At 60.5% G+C, this 21,398-nt stretch overlaps 1 protein-coding gene and 1 long non-coding RNA gene across 4 annotated transcripts; one reads left to right on the top strand and one right to left on the bottom strand.

The window, feature by feature from the left end:
* Nucleotides 1-5,662: 5,662 nt before the first annotated feature.
* LOC106825015 (uncharacterized) lies at nucleotides 5,663-10,144 on the bottom strand. Of its 2 annotated transcripts, none has more exons than XR_001396528.3 (4): nucleotides 9,698-10,144; nucleotides 8,254-8,322; nucleotides 6,486-6,599; nucleotides 5,663-5,901 (listed from the first exon to the last, which is right to left on the bottom strand). It is a non-coding gene; the product is annotated as an uncharacterized lncRNA (long non-coding RNA). The 2 variants fall into 2 exon arrangements; XR_001396527.3 differs by having other exon boundaries at nucleotides 6,486-6,573.
* On the top strand, nucleotides 8,730-20,564 carry PDE4C (phosphodiesterase 4C). 2 transcript variants are annotated; one of them, XM_014831584.3, is made up of 15 exons: nucleotides 8,730-8,895; nucleotides 11,603-11,794; nucleotides 12,359-12,395; nucleotides 12,484-12,557; nucleotides 12,960-13,012; nucleotides 13,363-13,475; nucleotides 13,554-13,647; nucleotides 14,192-14,355; nucleotides 14,519-14,617; nucleotides 15,056-15,220; nucleotides 15,297-15,396; nucleotides 15,974-16,128; nucleotides 17,435-17,557; nucleotides 17,785-17,967; nucleotides 18,433-20,564. In XM_014831584.3, exons 1-15 carry the CDS (start codon nucleotides 8,762-8,764, stop codon nucleotides 18,823-18,825), a joined length of 2,079 nt encoding a protein of 692 aa, XP_014687070.1. In that variant the 5' UTR covers nucleotides 8,730-8,761; the 3' UTR covers nucleotides 18,826-20,564. The 2 variants fall into 2 exon arrangements, with proteins under 2 accessions (XP_014687070.1, XP_014687069.1); XM_014831583.3 differs by lacking the exon at nucleotides 8,730-8,895 and having other exon boundaries at nucleotides 11,664-11,794; nucleotides 12,363-12,395.
* Nucleotides 20,565-21,398: the final 834 nt, after the last annotated feature.

Below are 21,398 nucleotides of genomic sequence, written 5' to 3'. Positions count from 1 at the left end.
TCTACTCAGAGCATGCTTGCAAACTCCGTCTCATTTCGTTTCTCCTCTTCAGGCCTTCCTTCAAAGAATGAAGTGCTGAGGCTCAGAATCCAGAACCCCAACCCCCTAGTTGTTTACCAATTGCAACCTTGGGCACATGACTTAATCTCTGAGCCTCAATTTCCTTGTGTGTAAAATGGGGATGATGGTAGATGACGGCCTCCTCGTGCCCCAAGAGCTAGTCCGTGAGCGCTGCTTAGGCCAGCACCTACATGGAGTGAGTGCAAGAAAGGTTAACTTTTAGCACATTTTAATAAATAATATAATATGATAGAATACCATTACAGTGCATATTATTATAACAAACATCAGTATATATTATATAATGTTATAATGAATATACCATGTGTTAATCGATTAGTAAATATTTCTGCAGTGCTTACTGTGGGCCAGGCACTGTTTGTATCCTGCAAGGTTGAGATCCACACCCTCTTTTTATAGATGAGGAAACTGAGGTGCAGAGAGGTAAATTTCCTCGGGGAGGCAGTAGGACCGAGACACAGCTCTCCGGGCCACTCCAGGTATCTGAGTGAGGGCATCCCAGAGCCTCGTGGTCCCCAGGGTCTCAGAGAGGCCTCTTCCTGGGAACGCGCTCCTGTCTCACTGCCATCTCCCAGTGGCTCTGGGGGTCAGTGGACCCTGGCCTGGCCCCCAGGAGCTCCTGACAGTGGTGTCACCTGGAAGTACTTCTCAGGGACCCCTCTTCTGCCACGGCTGTCCAGCCAGCTTGGGACCCCTGGAGAGGTCGAGGCGAGCACCTGTGTGGCATTCACCATCGAGGCTCAAGGGGCAGAGCAAAGCCACAGCCCAGCCCCAGGCAGGTGAGGAAGCAGATGGGGATTGAGGGAGCTGGTCCCAGGAGAGGGAGAGTGCCTCGTCTAGCTGAACCTTTTTTAAACTTGTTCAGAAAGCATTATTAAACACCTACTATGTGCCAGGCCCTGAACTGGGGACAGAGCCATGGGGAAGGCCCTGTACTGGGGACATGTCACCAGTCTGTCTGATGGTGGAGACAGACTCATATCGGCTGGAGACAGCACAGTGATCTGTGCTGTGTGGGGAGAGATCAGGGCACTGTGGGAGCCCAGAGGAGACTTCTGGCCCAGCATTGGGGGGTACAGGGTGAGGAAGGATGGCTTGGAAGAAATGGCATGTAAGCTTAGCCCGAAAGATGAAGAGAAGTCAGCCAGGAAGAGCACAGGCAAGTGTATGCCAATTAGAAGGAACAGAATGTGCAAAGCCTCAGACTCAAGAGGATCAGATGTACGAGGAGCTGAACACAGATCACTGTGGCTGGAGGGTGAGAGCGGAGCCTGGGGAAGTGGGCAGGGGCTGGGCCACGTAAAACTCATAGGGTGCAATGGGGAGCCACTGGCAGGTTCTCAAGAAAGTGAGTTGATCATATTGGCACTTAAAACAATTCTCTGTGGCTGCTGTGGGGAGAACTGTCAGGGCAGTGGGGGGAAGCAGTGGGAGGCAATAAGGGGACCTGGGCAGCTCTGGGCAGGAGCTATGGGCCAGAGAGGAGCAAGCAGATTCAGAAGTTGTTTGTGAAGTGGACACACCGGGCATTGGTGGACACCAGAGGGGGTAAAAGGGAGGGAGGACTGGTGTGGACAGCTCCTGGCCTTCGACCCTTCACATGTGACAACTCTTTTCATCCTTGCAATGATGCCAAGAGGTGGGTACACCTTCACTATCCCTATTTGCTAGAATAGAAAGCAGGCTTGGGGAGGGGACATGACAGCCGGCCAGTGGCAGGACTCCAGCCCCTCCTCTGGGCCCAGTTGTCGTCCACTCTCAGTTTTGGAGGGCAGGGACTGAGCCATAGGAGGAAAGGTCAGAGAGGCATCATTGGTTTTGCATCATCCAGCAAGACGTGGCAGTCCTGGGGCTTGACAGACTCAGTTTGTCTGACTCCCTGGCCCCACACATTTTCCATTTCTCCATCCTGGGGAGATGACTGGGGTAGAAGGTAGACAGTCTCCATGAGAAATATCCTTCTGAGCCCTCTGAAAAGATTGGGCCTCCTCCTAACCCCAAATCTGCTGCCCCAAGTGGCCCCAAATGCCTTCCTGCCCCAGGTTAGAGCCCACAGCCACCCACCCAGCCCTGCTCTTATCCATGTCTACTTCCGTTAGCATGACAGAAATGTCCTCCCTCCCTTTGCCGCTTCCCAGGAAATTACCCCTGCGGTTAGGATGTCTGGTGGGCAGGGCCTTGAGTTTCTAGAACTGGGAAAGAGAGGGGCAGGCCTGGGATTGGAGGGCAGGAATCGTGGCTGTGAGCTGGGGCCTGGGACATCACGAGGTGAATGGTATCTCACCATTTCCGCTGAGGATCTAGGCATTGGTGTGACTATAAAAGGGTACCCCTGGGGCTGGCCTGGTGGCACAGTGGTTAAGTTTGCACATTCCACTTCCGCATGGTACATGCTGTGGTAGGTGTCCCGCATATAAAGTAGAGGAAGATGGGCATGGAAGTTAGCTCAGGGCCAGTCTTCCTCAGCAAAAAGCAAAGGATTGGTGGCAGATGTTAGCTCAGGGATAATCTTCCTCAAAAAAAAAAAAAAAGGGTGCCCCTCTATACCTATCCCCAGTGTTGGCAGCCCCAACCAAAGGCAGCTTCCGTGTGCCGACTCAAGGCATGGGAGAGCCCTGCCACAGCCCTCCCCATTTTCCTGTCCTTCTCAGATCCCTGCCTGTGTGAGCGGGGATTTTAGGACTCCAGTGAGATCCCATCTGGGGCTGAACCGCTCAGCCTACCTTTCTGAGGCTGGTGGAGAGACCGCCGTCTATGCCTACCTCTGAAGACCAGAGCCCTTGCCTCTGCTTCCAGACTCCTTGCTACAGTCACTTGGGAAGGTTGAGGATCCATTGCTGCTCAGCTTTCAGCACCTCCTGGGCGGACACTGCCCTGGTCTGGAGGTGCTTCCGAACCTGTGTCCCTGCCCTGCCTTAAGCACCCACAGGTCATGAACCCTCACCCACCTCACTGTCTCATCCACCCGAAGCCCCTGAATCTACCTTTTTCCCCTCCAGCACCAGGAGGCGAGAGAGCGCCGAGACCCTGCCTCCCTGCTCTCCATTCGGCAGCAACCAGGAGGACACTTTCTATCTTCTCCGCTCCATCCCATGTCTTGACCCTCTTTCGTTCAGCACTAGGGAGGACGGCAGATCATTCTCGGCGCCGGGTTTCTCCCCAGGCCCCGTCTCTAACCCCTACCTCCAAGTTCTTCGTCCTCCGCTTTCCTTCAGCACCACAAGGCCCGGACAGCTCCTCGGGGTCAGCCCCACCTTGAGCGCATTTCTGCTTCTCCCCTTCAGCTCAGCACCGCGGGCGCGGACAGCTCCTCGCTGTCGCCTCCACCCGCCGGCCCTTGCCGGACCCGGGTGCAGACACTCCTCGCTCCGGGGACGGCTCCCGCCCCTGCACTCCTTGCTCCCCTCTTCCTGCGCATGGAGACCCCGGGGTTCCAAGAAAGAGTGGAGGCATGCAGCGGGCTGAGTCGCGCTTGCAGCAATAAAGGCATAGCCAGACCCCCGAAGCACCTGTGGCGGCAGCCCCGGCGCCCAGTCCGCATCGAGCGGCGCTTCCACTCAAACCCGGACAGGTCCACGGGCCGCGAGCCGGACTGGAGCCCGCGGCCCGGGGTCGAGAAGTCGCGGCGCTCCTCGCCCACCGCTTTCCACAGGCGGTAGGTGGGCGGGGGCAAGGCCCTCCCGCGTCGTGGGGGAGGGGCGCGCGGGGCCTGGCGGGAGTGGGGGAGGGTCCTTGCTTCTCCAGAGGGCTGGGGGTCTGTGCTGCTTGGCTGAGGCCGGCGCTTTGGAGGAAAAAGCTGTTTTTACGTGGGGTGGAGTTGGAGGGTGGTGGTGTCGTGATTGACTATGGGTCTTTGTGACCCACCGTGCCCAGGGGTGGTTGCATCCGAGTGTGTGTGAGTCTGAGTAGTTGCAACCCCGTGTGTGCTCTCACCTGCTGTGTGAGTGTCCACAGCCGGCTGTCTCTGTGGGTGACCAGATGTTTTCAGGTGTGTGTACACCAGTTGTGTATATGCCTGTGTGTTTGCCTTGTGGTGCCAGGGAGTATGTGGCGTGACTGTCCTTACTCTGACCCAGTTGAGTGTCCAAGAGTCTTCCAGCTCTTGGCCTGTCCTCAGGTGTTTGTGGCCACAGCAAGCATCTGAGAGGACCTTGGGGTGAGTGTGTGAGAGGGCCAGAGAGGGCTGTCCCTGGCAGTGGGGGAGGAGCCTTCTTTATGTCCTGCCACCTCCCCTCGCCCCACCCCCTGTCCCCTGCCAGAGGAGGGGAAGCCTCTTGGGGAGCCTGAGCAAAGGATGTTTCTTCCACATAAGAAAGGGTGGGTGGGGAAGCGGGCAGGAGCTGCTTCTCCTGTTTCATATCAACGAGGGGGGGTGGGGAGGGGTGTGATGAGACAGACACCAGAGAAACAGGAGCCTGGGGTGGCAGTCTCCAACTGCTGGGCCAGGAGCAGGGTCCAGGATCCCCAGGCCCTCCTTGGATGGGAGGAAGAGCCACAGCAAGCCAGACCTAGAGTCCTGGGTTTGAGGCCAGGCTGGGTGACTTCAGGCAAGTCGCTTTCCTCTCTGGATCTTGATTTTCTCCCACTTTAGTCCACGGACCTCCTGGGGCCACTGGCTTCTTACTTGATTGACAAGCCTGGCCTAACGCCCCCAGCCTGGTCCTCCAGCCCGGGGCGGTGTCTGGGGTAGATGGGCCCATGGCCTGCAGGGCTTGGAGCTGTTCCCAGGTGACCCGGCAGGCCTCTTGACCCCCAGCCCTCAGCTCCTCCTGCCTCCCCCCCGGGTGACTCATGATTTTCCATCACCCAGAAAGAACAAACAGAGACTTGGTTTGGGCCCATCTGGGGGGAGACCCCACGTGGCTCTGGAAGGCAGGAGTGATAGATTGAGTCCCTGTGAGCACAGCGTGCACGTGTGTGTGCGTGTCCTGCCCGTACATATACACGCGGACATGGGGGAGGCGCTCAGCCCTCAGGGAAGCTGGGTTCGAGGCCAACCTGCCTGCCACGTGCCCCGAGCAAGTGGCAAGTGCCAGTGCTTCCCTGAGCCTCTGAGTCGTCAGTGAGATGCGAACACAGATCCGTACTTTTTGCATTTTGTCATGAGCTTTCTGTGCTGGAGCAGTCCTCAGCCATGGTTCTCCTCCCCACCACCCAGGTAGATCACGTGGGTCTGGGCAGGTCCTAGCATCTAGTTCAGCAAGCATATATTAAGCACCTACTGTGTGCCAGGCCCCGTACTGGGGACACAGCCATGGGCAAGCAGGTGCTCGTAGGCTGATGGTGGAGATACTTATACCAGGTGGGAAAAGCACAGCGATCTGTGCTGTGTGGGGAGAGATCAGGGCACCGTGGGAGCCCAGAGGTGGCTTCTGACCCAACTTTGGGGGGTACGGGGTGAGGGAGGGCTGCTTGGAAGAGGTGGCATGTAAGCTTAACCTGAAGGAGGAAGTTAGTCGGGGGGTGCAGGGAAGGGTATGCCAAATAGAAGGAAAAGAATGTGCAAAGCTTCAGACTCAAGGGGACCAGGTGCATGAGGTGCTAAACACAGATCAATGTGGCTGGAAGGTGGGAGGAGAGATTCTCTATTCATTTCACAAGCATTTATTGGGCACTTTCTGAGTGCCAGGTACTAAGGTCACAGCTGGGAGCAAGGCAGACTTGCTCTTGCCCTCAAGGGGCTGGTGGGTGAGACAGATGCAAATCAAATAATCATGACAGTAAATGTGAAAGTGTACTGGTGAGAGGAGGGTGCTCCGAGAACGTTTATCTGGCTGGTCAGGGAGGGCTTCCTGGAGGGGGTGATGCTCCAGCTGTGACCTGAAAAATGAAGAGTCAGCAGGGGAAGAGCCTTCTAGCAAGGGCATGGGGTGGGAATGAGCCTGGCTGGTTCAAGGAACAGCAAGAAGGGGGCATGAGGCTGGAGCAGAGTGAGGTGAGCCAAGAAGAGGTGGGGGGGGAGGTCAGCAGGGATCAGGCCACATGGGACCTCCTGGGAGGTGTGGATTTGGACGTGAGGGCAATGGGGAGCCACAGGAGGCTCTGGAGCAGAGGGTAACATCTGACCCATGCGAGCATCTATACTTGTGGCTCAGCCCCCACCCTTCTCTCTCTGCCTAGACTCTCCACAGGGTCTTGGGCAAGTCATCCGTCCTCTCCAGGCCTTGGTCTACCGATCTGTAAAATAGGCATAACAGCACCCACCTCCTGTCCCTCTGGGGCCACCTGGTGGCAGAGGAGAAAAGTGTGTTCCCAGAGAAGGGACTCACATGGGGGAAATTGAGGCAGTGATGTGCTAACGGGCACTAGAGACTGCCGGGCACCTCCTCAGGTCACGCAGCGTGCAGGGACAAAGTCAGGATGGGGACCTCGTGTGCACCCCTCCTTGCACCTTGGCCCCTTACCTGGCCGGGTTTGGGGCCTCCCAGGGTCAGGCAGGCCAGGCTTCGAATGCTGTCTCAGCTCTGTGGCTCAATTTCTCCATCCAAAGAGCTATTAATAACACTCTACTGTTAAAACTGTTAATGAAACATTTAAAGTTGAATCTATTAATGAAACATTAATATTAAAACTACTTTTTAAACTTCTTTTCCCCTGCCTTTTTCTCCCCAATCCCCCCAGTACATAGTTGAATATTTTTAGTTGTGGATCCTTCTAGTTGTGGCATGTGGGACACCGCCTCAGCATGGCTTGATGAGCGGTGCCATGTCCGCACCCAGGATCCGAACCAGTGAAACCCTGGGCCGCCGAAGCAGAGTGCGTGAACTTAACCACTCGGCCCTGGGGCCGGCCTGAAACTATTGATAAACATTAACGGCAGAGTAGCCTCTGGGATGGCACAGGCGAGGGCGCCAGTTAAGCATTAGGTGGGAGGGCACAGGCTGGGGAGCCCACCAGCCTAGGCTTGAGTGACCCTGGCCCTACCAGTCACAGCTGTGTGACCTTGGGCAAGAGAACACATCTCTCTGTGCCTCAGTTTCCCCATCCACAAAATGAGTGTAAGAGTCCTCGCTTTATAAAGTTGCTCTGAAAATCAGATAACTTTTACATGCACAATGCTGGCTCAGTGCCAGGAGAGTAGGACGGGCTCGGTCTGTATCGATGTTTTCAGTCTTAACTTTCCAGTTCGTGTCTGTGCCTGCAGGGGAAGGACTGAATCTCTGTGCCTCAGTTTCTCCTTGGGGACGTGAGACCATTACAAGCCCCCCCCATGGGACTGTGGTGGTGTCCAGGCTCCTGGGACCCTGGCCCGTGTCCCCAGGCCTGCGCCTGCGGCCTCTATGCCCTGGGGACTGGCTATAATTAGGCCCAGCCGCAGCAGCTACAGATGGTATTTTTGTCTCAGGGACAGCGAGTCTGGTTCCCAACAGGTGTCCGGTTGCAGAGCCGTGCGGGCAGGAGGGAGTTCCCAGCCAGACCCCTGAGACTCTCTGTCCTCCTGGGCCCCTTCTCTGAGCCCTGTTTTCTCGTCTGTACAATGGGGACAATAGTGCGGGTGGGGGAGAGGCAGGCTCTCCTCCCTGGGGCGCCTCACGCTCGCTTATTGAAGGCCTGACTGTCTGGAACTGTATGTTCTCCCAGGAGTGCCACAGATGTGAGCGTCATTTGTCTGGAGACCCCAAAACTGGTGTAGTCCCCTGAGGCAAGGCCCAGGGCATGGGGATGTCATCTCACAGCCAGGGCACAAGCTGCTGTGGGACCTCAGCTGGGAGGCCCAGCCTCTCTGGGCCTCGTTGCCTCTGCCCGTGACTGGGTGCTCTGGGTCCTGCCTCCGAGTGTGACACCCTTTGAGACTTGGCTTCCTCTTCTGTAGAACGGGGCGGGCCACCCCGTCCCAAGGGTAGAGCACTTGGTACAGACCCCCGAAGCGCCGCAGCCACCAGAGGCCTGGCCTCCCTTTCCAGGCCCTGTGGGGTCCTTCCTGGGTGGGGGAGGCACAGAGGCGCCACAGAACGGAAGGCCTGCGGGAGTGGAGTGCGGATGTTTGTCCGATGGAGACAGACAGCAGGAGAGGGGAGGGGACCCAGAGACAGGGCCTGGGCAATGTCAGAGAGTGTGGGGGCCAGGCGGGGCCTTGTAGGAACCGGGGGAGGGGAGCTGGGTCCCAGCCCCGCTGCCCTGGAGTGAAGCCTTGTCCTGTCACCGCCTGCCCCCAAGCCTCAGTTTCCTCACCTGGCAAAGGATGAAGGGTTTGTAGTTTCTGGGCAGCCCCTTGGTGGCTCCAGGCCTCAGTTTCTCCATCTAGAAAATGGACAGAGGGAGACTGAAACACTGTGTGGGATCTGGGCAAACTCCGGCGCGGTGACCTCTCACCGTGGAGGGCACTTCCCTTTTCCACTTCCTCATCTCACTCTTTTTAGCCAAATCACCGGCCAGGCAAGCTGCCCTCACCGGCCAGGCAAGCTGCCCTCACGCAGAGCCTGTGGGCAGAGGGAAGTGGCGTAAGATATGAGTTCTGGGTCCCACGTGGCCGCCCCCAAAGAGAGGGAGCAGAGACGCACACGGCTCCGTGCCTCAGTTTCCCCATGCGCCTGGGTGGGCAGGTCCCAGAGCGTTCAGGCGGCGGGGCGGGGCGGGCGCGCCCTCTGCCCCCTCCCGGCCGGCCCCGGCCCCGCCCCCGAGGCCGGCCAGAAAAGGTCCCGCGCAGCCCGCGCGGTCCAGCCTCCAGGCCATCTCGGCGATGCAGGGCTGCCCCGCGCCCGCCGCGGCCCCCGGGCCCGGCTCCCCCCGGGGCTCCCCCGGGCTCTTCAGGAAGCTCCTGGTGACCCAGAGCATCCGCCTGCAGCGGCGCTTCACCGTGGCCCATCCGCTGTGGTGAGCGAGGCGGGGGCCTGGCGGGGGTCGCCGGGACCCGGGGCTGGGGCGGCAGGGGCAGGGCCAGGGGCGGCCGGGTCGGGGGCAGGGCCCGCGCGCTCTGTCCGCCTGCTTCCTCGGGACCTCGCTACCCGGCCCGTCTGTGCCTCTCGGAGCTGCGACTGTCTGCCTCCACCCGCCGCCTGGACACATGCGGTCTGTCCCTGTCCAGGACGGGCTGAGGCTCACGTCTCCTCCTGACCCCGGCGGCCGGGGCAAGCGGGCTGAGCGTCCCGGCGAGAGGGGAGGCGGGAGGGTCACTCCTCCCCGTGGTCACTCCCCTCCATCTGTCCGGGCGCCAGCGACGAGCCGGCGCGGGGCCTCACGCCCAGCCCTCGGTGTCCACGGAGGGAGACCCGGGCTGATGCGGGCCTTCGGGGGGTGTTCGCGGTGTACAGGGCGAGCGGCGGGCCCCAGGCTGAGCGCGGCCCCGCGCGGTTGCGTCCTCCCGGGACTCAGTCCAGCGCCGTGGGTTCGAATCCCGGCCCTTCCAAGCGACGACCTGGCGCCGCGCGGGGCGAGGCTAGGCTCGGGCGCGGCTCGCCGCGCGGACCGTCTGGCACCTCGCGCGCTTGGTTCGCGCCGCATTCGCACCCACTCGATGATCTGGCACCTGGCAGCGCATAGACTGGAGGTCCCTTCCTCAAGGTCACAGGGCCAGTGACAGCCGGCGGCGGGGGTCGAGGGGGCAGTGGTGACCGTGGTCCCTGATGGAGCCCAGGAGGAGGGCGGGTCCCCCCGAGGCCCGCGCGCCTCAGCTTACCTGTCCAACCCTTGGGCGGACGCGCGGTCCCGCAGTCCGGGCGACCTCGCTCCGCGCCCCCGCGTCATGGAACCGCGGCCTGACCCCGCCGCTCCCAGCTAAGGTCAGAGCAGAAGGAAAACAGCCTCCCCGCGGCGAGAAAACCCCGGCGCAGCCCTCCTCCCTCCGAACCCGCTCCTTGGATTCGAACCCAGCACTCTGGGGCCTCTCCCGGCCTCAGTTTCTCTAGTTATCCACAGGTGCGCTACCTAGAACCTCTGGGGAGAGGCGTGGGCGGGCTGGGGGTCGTCACCCCCGGGCCTCCCTCTAGGAGGGCAGGTTCGGGGTATCTGCCGCCGCTGGCGCGCCCCTACCAGCTTCTCCCTGCCGGCCACCGCGCCCACGCCGGGGCAGGCAAGGGTTAAGGAGCCCCGCCTCTCCGGGTGACGACATGAAGCGGGAGGGGGGACGCACCCGCCGCTGGGGGCTTCCCCTGGAGCCGCCAAACCCGAACAGGCGGAGAGCAGCCGGACATAGCCGAACATGCCCGAGTTCACCCGAACGAAGCCGGAGTAAGCCGAATATGGCCGACGCGGCACGAGCGCCAGCCGGACTTGCTTGAAAACCTAGCGCGGCCGGACGTAGCCGAACAGGCCCGAAGAATCCGAGCCTGCCCGAGCGCGATCGGACGTAGCCGAATCCAACCGAACTCACCCGAACGAATTCTTCTGGACCAGGCCCAACCCTGTGTGATCAGACAGAACTTAGTCAAACCCGGCCATACAACCGAATCCTGCCGAATCCCCCACCCTCACCCCGGTCTGGGCCGAATCCCGTGCTCGGCGTCCTCCGGCAGGCCCGATCCCGGCCCGTGGACTGGGATGGGGTGACCTGGCGGGGGACCAGGTGGACACCGGCGCTTGGCGCCAGTCTTGGGTGCCCCGAGTCTTGGGTGTCTCCCTGTTTCCGCCTCTCCTGCCTGCCCCCTTCTCAAAAGCCCGTGACCCACAAGCAGCCCCTCTCCGCGGTTGCTAACTTCCCCTCGCCACCCTCTGTTCTTGCTCCACGCCCCCTCCCACTCTTTCTCTGACCTCTGACCCCAAGGGGAGGGGCGTTGATTCTGCTCTCCCAGTCAGGGTGTGGCCGGAGGGAGGGACAGGGCTGAGCGCTGGGAGCGGGGATCGGGGCTTGCCCGGACAGCGGGCGTTGTGAGGAGGACGGTGCGCCGGGCAGAGGGCACAGCCTGTGCAAGGGCTCGCAGGCCGAAGAGAACAGGCAGAGCGTTCAGGCTGACAGCGAAGCAAGGGAGCGGGGGTCCGAAGGCGGGCTGGGGGCGTGGTCAACCAGATTGGGGCGGAGCCCTATGAGCTGAGGGTGGGACCAGATGTCCTGGGAGTGGCCAAAGCTGGCTAGGGGCGGGGCCTCCCCGGGTGTGAGGAGCCTTGGCGCATGCTCGACCTCGGCAGGGCGCAGGCCCCCTCCACAGAGGAGAGCCCAGGAAGTCGCTCCCAGTCCCGTGATCTTGCCATGCCACCTGCACCCCAGTTTCCACTCTTGTAATATGGGAGCCTCGTCGGCGTCCTCAGGTGCTGAGTTGTGACACCTAAAAGCGCCCTCAGGGAAGGAAGGTACCACGCCCATGTTAGAGACGGCGTGGTTGATGTCCCGAGGAAGGCTGCGACCTGCCCATGGTCACACAGCCACTTGGGGACAGATCTGAAACTCGCGTCCTGGAGTCCAGATGAGTCCCAGACGCTGAGACAGAGACGTGAGGGGCGCAGGGCCTCTGAGTAGGGGTGTGACGGTGGGGCAGGTGGACAAACGGTACGCTACTCCTACTCAGCCCATCACGCAGCCCCAGGGAGGACATGACAGACGGGTGCTGGCCACCACCCTCAGCTCTGACCACGCCTCCTCCGCCTTCAGCTTTGACCTGGAAAATGGGCTCTCGAGCGGAAGAAGCCCCCTGGATCCTCAGGCCGGGCCTAGCCTTGGCCGGATCGTCCAGGTCGCCGCCCAGCATAGCCAGAGGCGGGAGTCTTTCCTGTACCGCTCAGACAGTGACTTCCAACTCTCGCCCAAGGCCACGTCCTGGAATTCCTCCGTGGCCAGCGACCTGTGAGTCTGAGGCTGGTGGGGTGACATCTCGTCCCCTCCTCCTTCCTTTATTCCTCCGTTTAGCACACATCTTCAAGTGGCCATTTAAGCTGGGCTTTGAAGTTTAACCAGAAGTTTGCTAGACAGCTCACATATTCAGTCGAGCATGCCAAGAATGCTATCTGGGGATCCTCTGTGCTTGACTTCAGGCTGGGGTTGGGTGACAATCCAGAAACATTAAGACCAGTTAGTATCAACTGAACAAACACCTTCATTTGAGCTTTCTGGTAGCCAGAATAAAAAGGGGAATACAATAACTTTTGTCCTGCCTTTACTACTGCTGCCCTGAGATTCAGGTTCTCCATTTGTGAGATGGGATATAGTGAGTGAGTGGTGAGAGGGGCTGTGGAAGCTTTCAAAGGAGAGTTGAGTGAGGGAGCCCAGAGACCAGGAGGACACCCAGAGGAGGAGTCATGAGGGGAGGAGGAGCTGAGATGAGAGCATGGTGAGGGTGAAAGCTGGAAGATGGGAACGTGCGGGAGGGCTCCTCCTGGCCACCCTTCCTGATGTCCCGTCTCCCCGCAGACAGGGAGAAGACATGATTGTGACGCCCTTTGCCCAGGTAGGTGCCCACCGCCCCTCTCCTCCCGTGAGCCAAGGAGGCCGAGCCGACCGTTCCTTTCCAACGCTGACCACCCCCTTCCCGACAGGTCCTTGCCAGTCTGCGGACGGTTCGGAGCAACGTTGCGGCCCTTGCCCACCTGCAAGGCCGCGGGGCTACCAAGTAAGCAGAGGATGGGGCGGGCCCGGCAGAGAGAGGCGGGGCCTGTGGGAGAGAAAGGCGGGGCTGGTGAACGCAGTGGGCGGGGCCTGTGGGAGAGAAGGGCGTGGCCGGTGAGCTCGGTGGGCGTGGCCCTGCGGAGAGAGGCGGGGCCTGTGGGGGAGAAGGGCGGGGCCGGTGAACTCGGTGGGCGGGGCCCGGTGGAGAGAGGCGGAGTCTGTGGAAGAGAAGGGCGGGGCCGAGCGGAGGGCGCGAGGAGGGTAAGTAGGGTGGGTGGGGCCGGGGCGGGGTCCGGCCGGAAAGGGAGCAGCTGGATGGGGCGGCCAGGATGGGGGCGGCGCCTGGAGGCCTTGGGGCGGGGCCATATGGGCCAGGCAGGCCAGTCCTGAGGCGACTCTCCTGCAGGCAGGCACCGGTCGGGAAGCCGCAGTCTGGCAGTCAGGCCCCTCCACCTACAGGTAATGCACCTGCTCCTAACCCCAAACCCCTGCGGGACAGCTGTGAACTTCTCCATGATGACCTCTCTAGCCCAGGAGTCCTTAGGCTGTGCTAATTGTAACCCCCCCAAAACACCCTAGGGGATGGAGTTTGCCACGCCCATATTACACATGGGGAGGCCCAGGCCCAGAGAGGGGCAGAGACCTGCCCATGGTCACACAGCCACTTGGGGACAGATCAACTCAGATCCTGGGGTCCCTAGTGGCCCTTTTGGGAAGGGCTACAGGGTCCCAATGCAGAGATGGAGGCATGAGGAATGCAGAATCCCTGAGTGGGGGTGGGGCAGGCCCCTGACCAGCTCGGCCCCCAGAGGACCCTGGGCAGAAGCTGGCTTTGGAAACCCTGGACGAGCTGGACTGGTGTCTGGATCAGCTGGAGACTCTGCAGACGCGGCACTCCGTGGGGGAGATGGCATCCAACAAGGTGAGGAGGGCCGGATAGCCGAGAGCACGTGCCTCTGCCCACAGTGCCCATCATCCCTGTCCCCGCCTTCCCCTGCAGTTCAAGCGGATGCTGAACCGAGAGTTGACTCACCTGTCCGAAACCAGCCGCTCTGGGAACCAGGTGTCTGAGTACATATCCCGAACCTTCCTGGGTGAGCTGTGGCGAGTTACTGCTTGGGCCACATTATAGAGGTAGGAAGAAGGAAGAGAAAGAAAGACTTCTATTCCAGACCTCAGTCTGAGGAGGACAGAACCAGACAGGGACACTCCCAGCCCTATGGGCTGGGGCTAGACCAGAGGGAGGAACAGGAGGAACTTTCAGGAGGAGGGAGACATTAAAGCTAGGGTTTTGAAGTATGAGTAGAAGTTTGCCAAGGATGAGATGGAGGGAGCCAGACAGCTGGGTCTCCAGCTTGGGAGACGGAAAAGACATTTGGCTGTTTGGGGAAAAACAGTGAGACCCAGGTGCCCAGGGGCCATGTCCAGCAGAAGGGGTCACTGAGACCAGCCATGAACAGAGGAGAGGGGTAGCTACAGGCCAGACGGGGACTTTACTCCAGAGCTTACTTTGATCCAGATAAAAAGGAAATGCATGGATTGATCCTGAGGCCTGGCAAGGGCCGGGCCCTGAGGCCAGGCAGGATGACCCCAGAAAGTGAATCAGCATCTCTGAGCCGCACTCTGCCCCACCTACAGACCAGCAGACTGAGGTGGAGCTGCCCAGGGTGACCCCTACAGAGCCCCCGAAGCCCATGTCCCAGATCAGTGGCCTGCGTGGGCTCCCCCACAGTGCCAGCCTCTCTGCAGCCACCTTCCCACGCTTTGGCGTCCAGACTGACCAAGAGGGGCAACTGGCCAAGGTGGGTCCCCAGCTGGATTCCTGAGACCCGGGTTTGACTCCTGGCTCTGTTTGGATGTCCAACTTGGGCCTCAGTTTGCTCGCCTGTATACTGCAGGGGGCGTCGAGGGTCCAGAGTCTCAGGCAGTTGGACTGGAGTTAAGCTCCAGTTCTTCACGTTTTAGGAACTGGAAGACACCAACAAGTGGGGGCTTGACGTATTCAAGGTGGCAGAGCTAAGTGGGAACCGGCCCCTCACAGCCATTATATTCAGCATCTTTCAGGTATGTGCCCGGGCCTGGGCTTCCAATACCCCTGGGGTTTCCTTCATGTCTTCCTACCCCAAGACCTTAGGAGACACTCATTCTTCAAATCCTCCCTGACACCCCTGAATGGGATAATTTGAGCAAGGTACTGAAGGATGAATAGGAGTTCACTAGGTTGAAAAGTTCATTTTCAACAAGCCTCAACCCTGGGCCAAGCCCTGAAGAGACCCAGTCTTGGAGGACACAGCTGGACAAAGACACCTTCTGCTCTGTGGGGTCAGGGATGGACCAGAGGGGAAGGATAGAGACCAAGGGAGTTCAGAGGGAGAGCAGGGAGGGCATCCTGGAAAAGGGGCCATTTGAGATTGGATAGGAGTTCAGAAGGAGAGAAGGCATAGGAACGGTGTGTGCTGCTGCGGGGAGCCCAAGGCCCTGACTGCGCCTGTGATGGACCAGGAACGGGACCTGCTCAAGACATTTCAGATCCCGGCGGACACCCTAGTCACCTACCTGCTCACGCTGGAGGGTCACTACCGCGCCGACGTGGCCTACCACAACAGCCTCCACGCTGCCGACGTGGCCCAGTCCACACACGTGCTGCTGGCGACGCCCGCCCTCCAGGTACGGCCCGGGCCGGCGGGCAGCCGGGGCTGCGGGGCGCGCAGAGCCCCTCACTCCCGCGCCCTGCGCCGCTCAGGCCGTTTTCACAGACCTGGAAGTCCTGGCTGCCATCTTCGCAAGCGCCATCCACGATGTGGACCATCCGGGCGTCTCCAACCAGTTTCTCATTAACACCAGTGAGTGGGGGCGGGCCCTGCCCGCGGTCCTTCATGTGCTCGGGCCGTCCCTGCCCCGGCCCAGCTGCCCTGTCTGTGAAATGGCTGCGACATCCCTTCCCTCGGGTGCTCAGAAAAATGAGAGAATAACACAGGCAGCAGAGCTGGCCTGGGCCCACCGAGATTTTAAAGTTCAGGGTCTTTTGAGAAATCTAAGAAACTCAGTCAACAGGCAGTTCCTGGGTACATCATCCGCCATCCCTGGAGAGCTGGGGATGAGAGTGGAGCCCTCTCATTCGAGGATCCCGGAGTCTAGTAAGACGCAGACTCAGTCGTTCACTCGACGAGCCTTCAGTAGGCACTGTCTCCTGCCATGCCCAGTCCCCAAGGAGGCAGAGCTGAGCACAGATGCTCCGAGCCCTGCTGAGTCAGGGCAGGGCCAGGGAGGGAGACGGGTCCTAGAGGGTTTCCTGGCAGAGGGGGCATTAGCGCTGGGGCTTCAATGTCTGAGTATGAGTTTGCCAGGAATCCACAAAACCTGCCTTTGGGTGTGGCCCGTTGGGCGGGCAGGTCTTGAGGCTCTCCCCCTCCCACACAGACTCGGAGCTCGCGCTTATGTACAACGATGCCTCCGTGCTGGAGAACCACCACCTGGCCGTGGGCTTCAAGCTGCTGCAAGCAGAGAACTGTGACATCTTCCAGAACCTCAGCGCCAAGCAGCGGCTGAGTCTGCGCAGGATGGTCATCGACATGGTGAGGCCACGACGATGGAGGCAGGGGGCCGCTCGGCCTGGCGGGGGCTTCAGTCCAAGCTAGGCATGTCCCCGCTCTGTGCCTGAACTTCCTGGTCTGTGACGTGGGCCGGGGGGTGCCCGGCCGGCCCTCGGCCAGGCTGCTCAGGTCTGCCGGCCGTCCCAGGCCAGCAGTGGCAACAGTGAGTGTCTGGGGTTTCAGGTGCAGCTTTTTCTGAGCCGTCAGTCTGTCCATTTGATATTTTTCAGATCGGGAGACCAGAGGAAATTTTGGGTCTCATGCCTCATTCGTTCATTTATTGAGCACCTGTTGTGTGCTTGCCCTCCCGGCCTTCACGAGACTCGTGGTCTGCGGGGAGAGGGACACATAGGTGGGAGCCGTGGGGGGGCACGCGAGGTCAGGAGGGCTTCCCCAGGAGGGGACACTGAAACCACGGCTCGCAGAGTGAGGAGGGCCGGGGGTGGGGAGGAGTGTTCCCAGCAGAGGGAACAGCATGTGGGGGGTGCTCAGAGCAAACCAAGCCTCCTAGTCAAGAGGTGCTAAAAGTTCGGTGAGGCGGAGTGGGGCCCTGGGCAGTGCGCACTGCCAGTGAGAGCATGGTTTGGGGCACTTGGGAGGTCTGGGGAGAAGATTTGAGACTTTGATTCTCAGAGAAGCCTGTGGGCCGCGTGTGGGTCATCCCTGGTCTGGGACCACGTAGATCTGGCTAAGTTGATGTTTAAACAGCTGAGCTCAGGCCGACCTTCCCTCCAGACGGCTGACAATAGTCCTTCCAGCCACACGGCAGCCACAGGGAGGTTTGGGGAACAGCAAGTCAGGTCCCTCCTGGCTTCGGAGCCACCCGTGGCTCCCGTGGCCCTCTGGTTAACCCCCCCACACCTCCTGGAGGCGCCCCAACTCTCATCACCTTCCGTCGCCTCTGCGTTCAGTTGTTCCAGCCACAAGCACCCCCTCTGTGTTCCACAGCTCCTCCAGCCCCAGGGCCTTTGCACAGGCCACATCCTCTGCTGGGCCTCACTGCTGCCCTCAGGCACATCTCACCTCAGCCCCCAGGCTTCAGCTCCCTCCCCACACCCTGTCTCCCCCAGCCCCCTGTGTAGGGACGTGGGAGAAGGAACTGTTTTCTCAGCCCCTCTTGGGAGCTGGTTTGCAGCCAGCCTCGTTGCATCCTCCCATTTCACAGAGGAGGACAGCGAGGCTCGGAGGCGGGCTGAGGGTCACTGGGGCGTGGCATCTGGGAGGCCAGGCGTGAGGGGTGGGGCAGGCGCCACGCTCATACCTGTTATCCGCCCTCGCCTGCCCCCAGGTGCTGGCCACCGACATGTCCAAACACATGAGCCTCCTGGCAGACCTCAAGACCATGGTGGAGACCAAGAAGGTGGCGAGCCTCGGAGTCCTGCTGCTCGACAACTACTCCGACCGCATCCAGGTGTGTGGCCCGGCGGCCTGGCCTCGGCTTCCGTGGCTCTCGTTTATCTGCATTTATGAGGCGACGACTGTATGCCAAACTTGAAGAAATGGAGCAGCCATTCCCTCTCCTCCTGGGCCTCAGGTCCCCGCCCGTAAGATGGGTGTGTCTGCCGTGCCAGCCTCGGGCGGGGGCGTCGCAGGCCTCGGGCGGCCTGGCCTGAGCTCTCCCGGCCTCCGTCTCCCCAGGTCTTGCAGAACCTGGTGCACTGCGCTGACCTGAGCAACCCCACCAAACCGCTGCCCCTGTACCGCCAGTGGACGGACCGCATCATGGCCGAGTTCTTCCAGCAGGGCGACCGCGAGCGCGAGTCGGGCCTGGACGTCAGCCCCATGTGCGACAAGCACACGGCCTCGGTGGAGAAGTCCCAGGTCTGAGGGAGACAGGGCTGAGCTGGCGGGTGCTGGCCAGTGAGGGGTGTGGCCTGAGGGTGTACTGTATGCTGGGCTGCACCAGGCAGGCCTGGGACGCAGTCTCTGGGCTGCAGAGAGAGGGATCTGCACTCTTGGGGTTTGGAAATGTCTGTCCTGGGTGATGTGGGGGACCCTTGTCACCCAGGGGATCCCAGTCTGGGGGACACATCCATCCAGCCCCGAGGAGTGAGGACTGGGGTGGAGGGAGAGACTTAGGGGTTGAGGGAGTCCTGAAGAGTCAGGGGAGGCTTCCTGGAGGAAACGTTGTTTGAAGAGGGTTTTGAAGGATGAGTAGGAGTTGGGAAACCGCATTCCAGGCAGAGGGAACAAGCTGGGCAAAGGCCAGGGGGCTGGGCGGGGTCTAGGTTCCCTGGTGACTCCAGGCACAGCCTCCTCCCCCCACAACCCCGTACTGCCCCACAGGTGGGCTTCATTGACTACATTGCCCACCCACTGTGGGAGACGTGGGCCGACCTGGTACACCCAGATGCACAGGACCTGCTGGACACACTAGAGGACAACCGCGAGTGGTACCAGAGCAAGGTCCCCCGAAGCCCCATGGATCCCACCAGCCCTGAGCAGGGTAGCCCTGACAGATTCCAGTTTGAGCTGACTCTGGATGAGGCGGAAGAAGAGAAGGAGGCAGAGGAGGAGAGAGCGTTGGATGGGGAGGCCTCAGAGTCACCTGACACTGAGCTCCTGTCCCCTGAGGCCAGCCTGGACCCTGGGGGGCTCCTCCTGGACAACCAGAGGACCGCGGGCAAGCCCTGCAAGAACCATGAGGGTGGCGTGATGGCTGAGCCCTTTGGCAACTAATGGCCCCTGGCGGGTGGGTGGACTTTCCAGGAAGAGGTCCCAGGGTGCCCCTGCCTTGCCTTCCCCACCCCCTGAGAGAGACAACCAAGCGTTTAGTTACAGGCAGGTCTCAGGGTGGAACTGGAGGCCCCTGGCTGGGGTCCACTCTGACTCCAGACTCTGCTGAGAGAGCTCTCCGAGGGGCTGGGCTAGGGTTAGCCTCTTCCAGAGCCCTTGGGATCTCCTTCCTGGACTTCCACCCTTGGCGTGGAAAGGGGGCGTCTGCCAGGTCCCCTGCCGGCCTCCTCCAGTGCTCACTCATGAGCCACATCCATCACTATTCTTTCATTCTCTGTCAGATATTTATTGGGCCTGATATGTGCCAGGCCTGTGCCTGCCGTGCCTCGGCGTGGCCCTGCTTGAGCGGTGGGGCTCAGCCTCAAGGAGATGCCCCCACAGCGCCCCCCTTCCGCCAGGCAGCTCGCTGCGGGAGAGCGGGACCTTGAGTCGGAGAGTGCGCGGCAGAGCTGCAGCCGGCCCGGTGCTCCGGGGCCGGAGGGGCGCCCCGCAGGCTGATTCGGGGGTCGCGCTTGCGCACCGGCCGCAGTTTCCGCCTTTGGTCGGTTTCCGGTGCACACGCCCCTGTTCTCTCTGACCTCAGAGCCCCCTGCTCGGTGCCCCCGTTCTCCCTCTTATAGAACAGCAACAAAAGCACAGAATCCGCACCCCCCGCCGCCCGCAGGTCTCTGCGCCTCCTGAGTCTGAGGCCCGCCCCCCCCAGACTCTCCCAGGGGAAAGGAGGCCTCTGACCCTTTCTTGCCAGTCACAGCCCCTTCTGGGCCTCAGTTTCCCGTCTGTGGCCTAGTCTAGTGCTTGGGTAAACCATGGTTGAGGGGTGGTGTCTGTGACCTCCCCGAAATATCTTAGAAATTGGGGGCATTGAACATTTTCTGGGGCTAAATAAATCTTATCACCCAAATTTAGCAGCGTGCCCATTTCGCGGATGGGGAAACAGGCACAGAGGTCCCCTGGGCTGCTCGAGGCTGGCAGCCCCGCGCCCTGGCGGGGAGCGCGGGGGCGGGGAACTGGGCCTCGCCGGCGGCCGCCCGGTGGGGTCGAGCTGGGCCTGGGGTGGGCCTCCCGGGAGCTGTCCCGGCCTCCGCAGGCCCCGCGCCTCCCTGCCCGCGTGCCTGGAGCCGTGCCGCTGCCGCGGGGCCTGCCGCAGCTCCTGGCTGCCTTCCTAGACCTCCACCGAGACTTCGCCCTTCTCACCGCCAGGGACCAGATGCCACAGAGGGCGACGTAAAGGTCAGCGCGGGGGGCCGGCCCGTGGCCGAGTGGTTAAGTTCACGCGCTCCGCTGCGGCGGCCCAGGGTTTCGGCTGTTTGGATCCTGGGCGCCGACATGGCACTGCTCGTCGGGCCTGGTTGAGGTGGCGTCCCACATGCCACAACTAGAAGGACCCGCAACTAAGATGTACAACTATGTACGGAGGGCGATTTGGGGAGATAAAGCAGAAAAAAAAAAAAAAGATTGGCAACAGTTGTTAGCTCAGGGGTCAATCTTAAAAACAAAAAAGGTCAGCCCGCCTGGCCCTGGGTGCATTTCCTCCCAGATTTTAAGCCGCAGAGATTTAGGGATTTGTATTTATAATTTGTTCTCCCTCCCTCTTTACTTACAAGTAATACATCTTCACTGTAGAGAATTTGCAAATAATGGAAACACATAAAGAAGAAAATAAAATTATGTTATAACCTCAACTGTGTGTCATCTGCCTTCAGTATTTCACCTGATTTCCCTCTGGTTCTTTCTCATAAGAACATGCATATGCTCCCCTTCGACATGGGTCACAGGCATCCCTTCCTCTCCCGCTTACTGACCACCCTCCACCCATGCTGGCTTTCCACACCCCAAGCACGGCCCCACCTCAGGGCCTTTGCACATGCTGGGCCTGCCACCTGGAATAGTTCTCCTCCCCCTCATCCTCATCCTTTGGGTCTCAGCTCAGTGTCTCTTCCTTCAGGAAGCCCTCCCTGACCCCTCCACCATCCTCTCTAGACCGTGATCCCCAGAGGCCTGAGCCGGGTCCACCATGCCATCCTCAGTGTCCCCCAGAGGTGGACTTTGACAACTTCAGCAAGTTGCTTACCCTCCCCAAGCCTTTGTCCTTTCCCAGGGGAGATGGACTCTTGATGAGGATCACATTATTGCGGAAGGTAACACTCGAGGAGAGTGTGTCTTGTGCCACCTGCTGAGCTACCTGCTCAAAGGCAACGCCGCCTCTTTCTTCTCCCATTTCACAGATGGGGAAATTGAGGTCCTTAGAGTGCTGAGTGAGATCACTCACATGCTCCGGGTCCCCAATTTTCTCTTGCTTGGGGCCCTTCCCAAGGGGTGCAGTCCTTGCCTTTGTGGCCCATCCGAGACCCAAACAGGAGGGTGGGAGAAGGTCTTCAGGCCCCAGAACTTTCAGCCCTCATGAACTCCTAGGGTGATTCTCAGGGCTCAGTTTGCCCTCTATTCAAGGAGAAATGTTGCCTGCCCACCTCCCTCCCTGGACTGGAGAGGGGATGTCCCTCAAGCTTGTTCAGTGA

The sequence above is a fragment of the Equus asinus genome, chromosome 10 (genome assembly GCF_041296235.1).
Source record: "Equus asinus isolate D_3611 breed Donkey chromosome 10, EquAss-T2T_v2, whole genome shotgun sequence".
In the NCBI taxonomy this organism is placed as follows: Eukaryota; Metazoa; Chordata; class Mammalia; order Perissodactyla; family Equidae; genus Equus; species Equus asinus.
This window is presented reverse-complemented; position numbering and strand designations above follow the sequence as displayed.

Bases quoted from the DNA above. Each gene is read 5' to 3' on its own strand.
- PDE4C (XM_014831584.3), top strand. From the start codon at position 8,762: ATGCAGGGCTGCCCCGCGCCCGCCGCGGCCCCCGGGCCCGGCTCCCCC. The intron at 13,648-14,191 runs GTGAGCTGTGGC...CCCCACCTACAG, and splicing joins CATATCCCGAACCTTCCTGG to ACCAGCAGACTGAGGTGGAG. The intron at 14,618-15,055 runs GTATGTGCCCGG...GTGATGGACCAG, and splicing joins TTATATTCAGCATCTTTCAG to GAACGGGACCTGCTCAAGAC.